The sequence below is a fragment of the Anneissia japonica genome, unplaced genomic scaffold, assembly GCF_011630105.1.
Source record: "Anneissia japonica isolate Jap-2015-1 unplaced genomic scaffold, ASM1163010v1 scaffold288012_len1326614_cov192, whole genome shotgun sequence".
Lineage (NCBI taxonomy): Eukaryota > Metazoa > Echinodermata > Crinoidea > Comatulida > Comatulidae > Anneissia > Anneissia japonica.
Window position 1 is genome coordinate 120,621 of NW_022756612.1, and position 11,123 is coordinate 131,743.

Below are 11,123 nucleotides of genomic sequence, written 5' to 3' on the forward strand. Positions count from 1 at the left end.
TTTAAAGCTATCTTACCTACCGTCAACAATTTACATCAATTTATCTCCATGATTTCAATTATTCTCGTGTTGTCTGTGGTGTCCCGCAAGGTTCCATTTTAGGCCCTCTTTTATTCCTGATTTATGTTAATGATCTGCCTAACTCCTCAAAACTTCTTAAATTTATTCTTTTTGCAGAAGACACAAATATGATTTATTCTCATAAAAATAAGGATTTATTATTCGCAACTTTAAACGAAGAACAAAATGGTTTCCAATTGGTTTAAAATTAATAAATTGTCCTTAAATACTTCTAAAACTAACTTTATTATTTTTTCTCGTAGTAAAACAAAATCGTCTGACAACCACAAGATTTGTATTGATGACCACTAAATATTACGCGTTCATAAAGCAAAATTTCTTGGCATTACTATTGGCTCAAAATTATCTTGGAAATCTCATATAAATAGCATTTGTAATATCGGTTCTAAAAATACCGGAGTTATGAATGAACTAAAATACATCCTCTCTAATAATATATTTCTTACATTATATTATCATTGCCGTTTTGGTTTATTGCCGTTTTGGTCATTGCCTTTTTTTTTTTTTTTTGGTTTCTTGTCGTTTTGTCCAGAAACCGTCATAAAACCATGCAGAAAACACACCGCGACAGAGCGTGGTAGAAGCACGTCGCGATCATACCATGAAACGTCCACTTGCGTCAACTCGGATGAATCGCGTCATTTCAGGTCAAATCGTGTCAAGTAATGTCAGATTGCGCCAGTACACATCAATTCGCGTCAGCGAACAGCATATTAATGATGAGAAATATCAAGGAAAAAACATATTTTACAGGGGCGGATCCAGAGATGTCCAAAAATGGGCGGGGGAGGGGCAAAATTTGGGCCGATCGAGACAACAATGTCCTAGGGGGTCCGGGGGCATGCCTCCGCAAAATTTTTGTGTTGTAGACGCCCGAAAATAACATTTGAGGCGTTGTGGGCTATCAATTTTTTCTTTTTTTTAACCTCCTAAATCCGCCCTGTTTTATTATTGTAATTGCAATCTTTTCACGTGTATTTCAAAACAATAATTATGTAACAATTTAAAAAAAATGTATTAGTATTTGACAAATTCTGTTGTCTTTCTTTTGTCAATGTATAGGCCTATGCATATTCATTGTGTGTGCTTATATAAACATAAATGTTTATAACTTATGTAAATTCACACTTTATTCTAACAGTTTTTTTCTTAAAATTCATATTTCATTTTTTTAGGTATTGTATTGATTCTGATTTGTAATTTTAATCAAAAATTTAATAAAGAAAATCTTAAACTTGATGCATTGTTATGATGAACGTGCATGGATTTGGATGTATACTCCCATTGACTTCGGTGGGACAGATTTCTATGAAATAGAAAAGATGTTTTAAATTTGTTAGTTATATTAAAAAATCATATTTATTTCACAAACATTCTAAAGGCTCGTTCTTCCTTCCTCGACTTTGCTTATACATTATATAATGTACAGTACTACACATTCGATATGATCACCATTAATTTCTTTATTGGCCAATCAACACACATATTATAAAAAGAAATGTTTTCCATCCTGTGTAGTTTCTACAGTACAACATTTTTATACTGTTTTAATTGAGAAAAAATAAATAATGCTTCCATACTCTTGTGACATTGTGTATTTCTTCAAATGGCTAAATACAGACATTATGGTGTCATTTAGGTACCTTGGTAGGGCCAGTCCAACAAAGAGGGCAATAAAATATGGGATTTGAGATAAATGGTCTTACCACATCAGGTGGGGATGAGATGCGTGTGGACTCGTTTGAGATTGCCGCTTTCATCTAGATGGTGTGATGATGAATTTTACTATATAACAGCTGTGAAGTAGGTAAAGTAAATACACCAAAGACAATGTTTTTAAGTTTTATTTTCTATGGTACCGTACATCACACATACTAACTAGATCTCTATGGTTGCCAAAAATAGCTGATAAAAGATTAGGAATGAATTTTACTATTTAAAGTGTCATTTCCGGCCATCTGGTACTATTTCCTCAAATTTTATCATCTCGACCCCAACTGTGGTGGGGTTGAGATACATTTGGACTCACAATTTTGAAGTATGTAAAGTAATTACATCAAAGACAATGTGTTGAAGTTTTATTTTCTATGGTACCGTACATCACACTAGATCTCTATGGTTGCCGAAAATAGCTGATAAAAGAACACGAGAATTTGTTGGCGTTTGACTAACGGTATATATATTTATTATAATGTTAATGTGATGATAAGATACCATCTCCTACTTCGTTGACGATACCATGTGCAACTGTGCTATTCCAATACCTTCAAAGAAACATTTTTTGCCAATAAAATTATTGACAATAGACATTTTTAATCGATTTCAGGATCCATTATCCATAAATATTATATGTCCTATTTCCAGTTTACCGTAATTTTAATTTGAAAATCGGAAGCTTTGGAATTCAAGACTTGCGGACTGATATTTCTAAATGTAAATGATATTTATTAAACTTGCACAAATTAAACTATTATTCTATAGTACATAATTGAGCAATGTCCAGTGGAGGTTCAAAGACACTGAGTACCCCTACATTTGCATGTTGGCCTATACAGCCTATTATGATCTACTCAAAGCTCAGTTTATCAGGGGCGCAGCCAGGGTAAAATTTGAGTGGGGTCAAGCCTTGCGAACGCAGCGAGCAACTAGACTGGGGCCAGGGGTCTGACAAGGGCCCCCGGTCTGCGTCCAGGGGCCGAAGGTCCAGAACGTTTGCGTTATTTTACATGGTGAAAGGTAGAATTCAGAGGTTTTGCCACGTTAGCCTGAAAGCAATGTGTGAACAAGAAAATTAATTTGGTGTGATATTTTACACTTTCCCATGGTTCCAAAAAACAAAGGATAATGATTTTATACCGTAATAATAAAACTCCGACGACGGCCTATTTTTAAATAGCCTAGGTCTTAAAGCAGGCATGTTGCTTTATTACCTAACTGCATTTTTTTTTTTTTTTAACTTGATAAAGCATAGGCCTAGGCCTATTTATCTTATTATCGCTTTTATATTATTATCTAGGGAGACCTTTACTGTAGGTATTATGAATTCTGACCCCAAGTTTGCGTAAAGTTCGCACATTGTAGAGTACTGGTAAATATATCTTGCAATGTTTATGTTGCCAGGCATGCTATATTAAATCAAATGAGTATCCCAAATTTCGGCATTAAATCCTTTGAGGTGTTGTCCGAACAGTTTAACGCTTGATCTTAAGTTGAACAATAACTATTCATATTATTAATAGGTACACATACCTATCTACAAGAACGGGCAAGGTCTGGGGATGCGTAAATAGTTCCTGTCCCAGTATATAATTACTAATCGCATAAAATGCCCCTCGTATTAACTGGGGTTGAGAGTCGAAAACTTTCTTCATGTGTCGAATACAAACAGGAACAGAACGTAAGTATGTTGCCCCCAATGAAGAACTCAGCCGACTGCACACCGACTCCATCCCTTAAAAAGTAATAATAGTAATACAGTAATAATAATAATAATAGAAGTATTGTTAATAATTATAATAAGCCTAATAATAATAATTAATAATTATAATTAATAATAATATTCATAATATTAATAATAATAATGTTGGTGTTGATGATGATAATGGTGAGGGTGATGATGATGATGATGATGATGATGATGATGATGATGATGATGATGATGATGATGATGATGATGATGATGATGATGATGATGATGATGATGATAATAATAATAATAATAATAATAATAATAATAATAATATGATGATAATAATAAGTGTAAAAAAAAATTATCATTAAAAAAATTTTGGTGGAGGAGGAGGAGGAGTGGGAAAGTTTTTTAATATGGATGATTCTTGGTTGAGGATATCTCCTTAACCATAATTTTTTTATTTGTTGAAACGGTTACAAGATAGTTGATAGGGTCATTTCCCCAAATAAATTCATCATGTGAATGTATACTTTGAAAATTCTGAATAAAAAAAAAAAAAAAAAAAAAAAAAAAATAAGTGAAATTTGTACAATACCTTTCAATTTAGGTCCTTCTATCACAATGATAGGAGGCATCTTTTGGTTGTTAAAAACAGTTTTGACATCATTTCTACCAATTGAAGACACAACTGACAATAATTCATCTACGGCAGAGCAAGATCGCCACTAAAATAATGTAAAATTATTATCATTTGAAGTAGCTCCATAAACATAATTATGTTGTTAGTGATGGAAAAGAGCCGTCAACATTTAATTCGAGGCTAAGAGTAAAGCCGGGCAATCACTGCGTCGTACTGAAATTGAGCTTGGCAGTTATTAGCCCCTCCAGGAGGTAATGCAAAATATGATGCACAATTAAATTTGAAAACTAACACTTCAAGTCCACTTCAGGCTATAAGTTTAGGGTTTGATAATGAGGTCAATAAATTTATTAATTTGCTAAGATATGTGTCAACACACAACCTTACAAACTGGTCCCTGAAAAATAATCCTCTGCAAAGTCTCCCTCTACTTTTAACAAACTCTCCCAACAAACTTGCCTTTTTATAAAATAGAATGTAATATCTGCCTCATTGGTTACAAATACATAGACCTAATTATCTATTTTTATATTCCGTTTTTAATTATATTTTGCATTGTTATAATTTAAGACGTTCTTATAGTAGATTCTATTTTATTGGGTTTTATGGTTTAAGACCTACACCTATTTTACATTTCATTTCGTTAGGTTTATATAGCTGGAGACACATATTTGTAGTTACATATTTCGTTATGTTTAAGACGAAATAAATTATATTCAATTTTGGCAAAGACAAGCCAAACAAGTCACTCGTCGCAAATCGTGTTTCACAGAAAATGTCTAAAAACACGATGAAATGTCAACATTTTCGAAACCTATTTTATTGCACTAAACTAACCTTTATATATTTATACATCATGCCATGCTGTTATTTTCCCTATTTTCAATGTTAAAACAATAATTTTTAACGATTTGGTGATGGTTCTGCCTGAAAAATGCCCAAAATCATAAACTTTGAAGGCTGATTTCTCAAATATTGTTCTTTAAACGGATGTATGTTTAAACGCTTGTAACTTCATAAGGAAATGTCGGGTTTAAATAATTCTTTTACCATTTTATAGCTCTCGTTGCATTTTACTGTTTAACTGTATTAATAACCAGATATCGATTTTTGCGAAGAGTGGCTGGTTTGGTTTGTCTTTGTCTAAGCTTTACAGTTTTTGTTGTTGTAGGCAAGTTTTAAATGGCGAGTAGTTATAATGGTCGACTTTGCTATGGGCAACTTGACTGGTTCCTGTTGCATTGCATTGAATTCACTAGTAAATTAAATTATAAATATAATTTGTTAAATTTCTTTTGTTTTATGTGCAGACAATATCGGTATCACCCCCAAAAATTTAACTCAGCGAGAGCACATATCGCTAAATACATTTTATGTCTATATCTGTATACGTTTCTACTTTTTATAATGACACTCGCCTTGATAGAGAGAGGTTTCGGGTTCGAATCTACTTTTTTCATACAATTGAATAAAGGAACTTTTCCTTGAAGGGCAATTGCTTGAAAGGATAATAACATGTATATAGAATATAGATGGCCATATTTGGATTTCAAATATCAAAACAATACAAACATGCTTGATGATACAGATTATGTGTACCTTATAGATCTGGAACAACATTTTATGGTTATAATCTATTTAAATTATTATATATTGCTACAAAATGACATTTTTTTCGACAATTTTAATTATTTTGGATGTCCAAAACGGGGGCCCGAAAGGGGGGAAAGAAATTTGGGCCGATCGAGACAACAATGTCCTAGGGGGTCCGGGGTGTTTTGGTGTTCTAGACGCCCGAAAATAACATTTGAGGTGTTGTGGGCTATCATTTTTTCTTTTTCTTTCTTTTATTCTTTTTTTTTCATTTTTTATCTCCCAAAAGTGGTGGCTGGGGTCGGGCCCTCCCCCCTAAATCCACCCCTCCCCCTTAAATCCACCCCTGGTTTGTGGAACCACCCTTGCACTAAACACGGTATGGAGCTTTCACAATTTCCAAACGCCAAGTTTGGGAACGTTCCTCGGATTCTTCCTCACCACATTGCTCTGTCAATGGGCCAACCCTGAGAATCTTACTCAATAACACTAAGTTGGTACTTACGCGTGACAGAATATCTAGAGCAATTCTGTAGTCATGGAACACAGAGTGATTCGTGTGGTGCATAAACGCCGGGTGGTAGTTCACTCTCTCAATGATCATCAGTTGCTCGTCCACTTCTTTGGGCTTATTGTCAATCATCAATATTAACTTTTGTTCCACATTCCCATCATTGAATACCACACAGCGAAAGTAAGCTGCCTGACGATATTTGACCGCCAATGCACATACAATCTCATTGTGGTCTCTGATCGGATAATTCAACGGTAGAACAACTGTGAATCCTCTTTCAAAATGTTTCGGTCGACTTGGAAAAAATGAATAATTGTTCAAAATTGCACAGCCTGGCAATCTGAGACGAATTTCTTCCACGAGAAGCGTGTTGCGTTTAACATTTTCTACAACCTCTATTTGTTTGTTCATAGGGTTGTAGGCTGTGATGGAGTACATAACTACATTTCTCATCAACTTTCTGCTCTTGCCGAAGTCACCAATAACTTGAAGATCCCGTCGCAATGGCAGGATATCACGGTCGCAGAAGAAAATGGTTCCTCGACCTGTCTCGATGGCTGAGATACAGTCAAGCCAATCGACTTCATCTTTGTGATTATCATTGTTAGTGTACATAATTAATAATAAAGCACGAAGCTTGGGATCAGTCTTTTTCTGCTAAAGCAATGTAAATGTAGTAATAACGGACGCACTACTATATATAACATAATTAAGGCATAGTCCTCAGTATGCATTGCTATAGCAAACACAAAAATCAAATAAGCGTGTAAAGAATGCTCTGATTGGTCGATTGAGTGTGACAATTTGGCATGTTCGATTTCCTGTAGGGTCTTCTGTAATTCCAATACATATTTACTCATTTTGTTTATGAAACATTATGAAATTAGGTTCACTGAAAATGGTATTTCTCTTTCTATTTCCAATTTTATAAAAAATAATGCCTCTTTATTAACGCTTAAATGTGATTATTTAACTTAAACGATTTGATTTTACTATCGATTTCGGAATCAATGAACTGTTGCATCAGGTAGTCTGCTATGATACCGATGATGAAATCCATGAAGTTATCACGTGAAAGTGCCCTCTATTGTTAGAGTAACGCAATAATATGTCATTCGTAACAAAAGTCCTTAGGTGAAAACGACAGCTGGAAAACGTAATGGATTCTTGTTTATATATTTCAATATTGATGATGTATTAAATATGCTTATTTACCAGGTCACATTTATACATCCCATAATTTGTTGCCATTGGAGTAAGTGTTGATTCGTGGTTAATCAGGGATAACCAACAGCGAACCAATTGCTTATGTATAAATATGACAAACGTCAGAATCAGAAATAAATTTAAAAAAAAAAAAAATAACATGAAAAATAACAAACATCGCCTGTCCTCCTATAGAGATGGATACATGATTTTTTAAGGGCTAGAGGTGAAAGCTGAGGTGATGTCTTTAAAAACGCTCCAACTCTAGATAGGAAATAGGATTTATACGTACGGTATTAAACCATAGTGCAGCGCACTACTTCGATCATTGAGCTCTATGATATTTCAAGTCGATGACGAGTTACAATGTTACTTAGCAAAATATGATAGAGCTACTATACGATGCACTGCTATTGGTCAAATATATTTTAGAAAAAAAATGAAAAAAGGTCCCAGCAACTGCGGCGGAACGTTTTTGAAAGTGGGTGGGGGGGGGGAGGCATTTCATAAGGTCCAGTATGCGAGCGAAGCGAGCATCTAGGCTGGGGGACGCAAGCCCTCTGGAAGCTACTGATATTTTACAAAGTTTGGTGAATTTTATAAGTTATTTTATAGGCATCAAGCTACTGTAATATGACTTCATATTTGTTGTAATTTCCAGTAGCGGATTCAGCAATTTGTGATTATGGCACCTCTAGATGGCCGGAAATTGCACTTCCAGACATAAAATTTGAATATAATTATCTTTATATCTACATTTTTTATTCAACAATTTGGGGGGGGGGGGAGGAGCGGCTAGGTCCCCTTGAATCCGCCACTGGGTACATCAGTAAATGGAAAATCTGTACCACCTCAGCCCCACCATGGTTCGGGGCTGAGGTAAATTTGTGATTATGGCACCTCTACAGGCCCGTAGGCAGGGGGAGGGGGTGTGACGGCCGGTTCGTACTGACCCCTCCCCCACAAATTACAAAAGGTCCGCATTTCCCGGAGTAGAAAATTTAAGACACACTCACATGCGCCAAAAATCCATCCACCCAAAATGCTTGACCAATCAGAGCAGTTTCCAACTAGGACTGCCTCTATATAATCTTAATGAGTAATTTTCGAGTTTCCCCCCGCCGTTGCGTGTAACTCGCCACGTACAAAACTCATCTTCTCTCTCTACATAGGTTTCACTAAAATAGGCCTATCTTTATTCTGCGAGTGCCATTTCCGGCCATCTCTAGAGGTGCCATAATCATAAATTTTCTTTTCCTTAACCCCAACTATAGTGGGGTCGCCTGGGGTGGGTGGACCCTGGCCAATATTTCTGTGAAATTTCCTCCCTGGACCCCCTCTATTTCGAATTCCTGAATCCGCCACATACAGTATGTTGAAGTTCCTATCTGGCCAGGAAGAGTGTGGACGTATTCGCTTAAAAACAACAACAAAGTGATTTATTGCTTTCCCTACCCTGTTCCCAATCAGATCAGTATAGGCTTATTTTATGAATTCTCGATTTTTTAAATATAATTTTGACGTCTACCCATCTCATTCACGACGTGAAGCGCTTGTCATTATTTGTTCATATTCGCAATTTCCATTAATATCATTTATTTATAATACAACATTTACATTTGTGGTAAAAATTTAGTATTTTCAATACTTAATAATATAATAGGTTTTTTCATTGTGCGCTAGACCTACATTGATTTCTTTTATGTTTAAATTTATTAATGTTTTATTTACCTTGTTATAAAATTTTACATAGTTTATTGACATACCGGTATGCAGTGAAAATCTAAAACACTACGTGGTTGGGAAGCGGCACGTTTCACATGGCTGTGTATGTCCAATTTGTAGGGATTTATTTTATTCCGACCTCGATTTATTTATGATTCTTAAAATTGTAATCATATTAATGAACGTTAAGCCGTAGTATAATTAATGAAATTTCCACGGTGTTTTTAATTAGATTGATTTAACTTTGTATAGATCAGTTTCCTTAACATATCAAAGTTGATATTTTTGATAGACTACAGAACATTTGAAAAAAGAACACTGAATAGTGTTTGCTTTCAAAACTAGTGTCGGATTGTTTATAGCGCTCACCCCCTCCCCCACCCCCAACATTTTTGTCCACTTTCCACAAATTCGCACCAACCCAATAAAGATCCTGCGTACGGGCCTGCTCCAGTGGCGGCTCTAGGATATAATTTATAGGGGGGGCTAAGATGTCCAACTGGGAGGACTAAGTATTTATGGGTGTACCTATAGCCGAAGGCCCGAGCTGGGAGTGGGTATGGGAGGGGGATGTCCCCTCTTCCCTTAATGAGATTTTTTTTTTAAATTGGGACTTTTAGACTAGTAGATGGTCGGAAATGGCTGGGATGGAAAAATTAGGCCTATTTTTTTTTTCTTTTCGGTCCGACTGCAGACGAGCTTCAGCCGATGAGGGAGGGGGCTTGACCAGACCGATGGGGGGGCTTAAGCCCCCTGCCCCCGCCACTGGCCTGCTTTAGATGGCCGGAAATTACACTTAAAATTTGAATATTGTCCTTATATCTCCATTAAAAAAAAAATTAGTCAACCCCCACCCTCAGTGGCGTCGAGAGGGGGTCAGGGGGGTCGCTGCCCCGGAGCCCGGGTCTACTGGGGGCCCGGACCAAGATAAAACATTTTCGGGGTAAGAAAAAAATCTCCATAGGGCCCCGAGCCCAAGCCAGGATGAAAACTTTTGTTGTCATAACAAACTCTACATTATGGTTTTATGGGCGTCTTTCTAAGTCTTTCTGTATTTTTATTACTAGATGAATAATCCCCCCAGGGGAATAGTCCACCCAATGCCATCCCGTTCCAACCAGGTGCAAAGTGGTATGTATATACGTGTATTATATATATATAATTATTATCGTTTATTCATCAGATTATTCTGACACATCTACATTGCAAAACAATAATCACATGGAATCATATTCATGTATGTGGGTTTGGACATCAATCATGGTTCATGATAAATAAATGAATTATTTATCATGAGGGTTATCCTTGATATGGATATTCCCCGACGAAACCTTCACTTTTCCCCCGATGGATAAAAATTAGGCCTACCCTTCTAGAGGAGCCCGGAAATGATAGGGCCTACTCCAACTGTGGCGGATCCAGTAAGTCGAAAACATAGGGTCATATGTCAAATTTGATATTTTCGGTCAATTTTAGTAAATATTACCGTACATTAGAGCAAATAGAAACATACATGTTCTGAACTATTCTGAACTATTTAAAGCAAAAACCAAGTTTGTGTGATCACTGGTTACAAAGATATTGAACCATATATTTTTATCCCTAATTTTCCATATTTTAGATAATTTGCATATGAACTGGACATTTTTCAGAATTTTATCTCCTTGTCACATGCCATCATTTGAAAAAGAAAAATCTTTATTGGCACTTTGTATAACTTCAAATTGCAGTCTTGGAACATTTTGTTTATACAAAGCACGTACTTTAAGATATAATTGTAAATGGAACTTGGATTCCACGTCAAGACTATTTGATATTGAATACAATAAGAAATATTAAGAATGCGTTGGTTAGTCAGCCATCAGGACTGACCCTTTTTAATATGTACAAATGTAAATGAATACAAATATAAGTAGATAAGGTATAGACCTACATGCACGCAAAAAATTGTC

The 11,123-nt window shown here is 35.6% G+C and overlaps 1 protein-coding gene across 1 annotated transcript; it reads right to left on the reverse strand.

Annotated features, from left to right (window-relative positions):
• Nucleotides 1-2,275: 2,275 nt before the first annotated feature.
• LOC117124298 (UMP-CMP kinase 2, mitochondrial-like) lies at nucleotides 2,276-7,533 on the reverse strand. Its single transcript, XM_033270482.1, has 4 exons — nucleotides 6,232-7,533; nucleotides 4,089-4,218; nucleotides 3,331-3,532; nucleotides 2,276-2,345 (listed from the first exon to the last, which is right to left on the reverse strand). The coding sequence occupies exons 1-4, from the start codon at nucleotides 6,853-6,855 to the stop codon at nucleotides 2,276-2,278; spliced, it is 1,026 nt and encodes a 341-aa protein (XP_033126373.1). The 5' UTR covers nucleotides 6,856-7,533.
• Between the last annotated feature and the right edge of the window lie 3,590 nt (nucleotides 7,534-11,123).

Bases quoted from the DNA above. Each gene is read 5' to 3' on its own strand.
- LOC117124298 (XM_033270482.1), bottom strand. From the start codon at position 6,855: ATGTACACTAACAATGATAATCACAAAGATGAAGTCGATTGGCTTGAC. The intron at 4,219-6,231 runs GTAAGTACCAAC...ACATTATTTTAG, and splicing joins CTCTAGATATTCTGTCACGC to TGGCGATCTTGCTCTGCCGT. The intron at 2,346-3,330 runs GTATGTGTACCT...GTTTCTTTGAAG, and splicing joins TTGCCCGTTCTTGTAGATAG to GTATTGGAATAGCACAGTTG.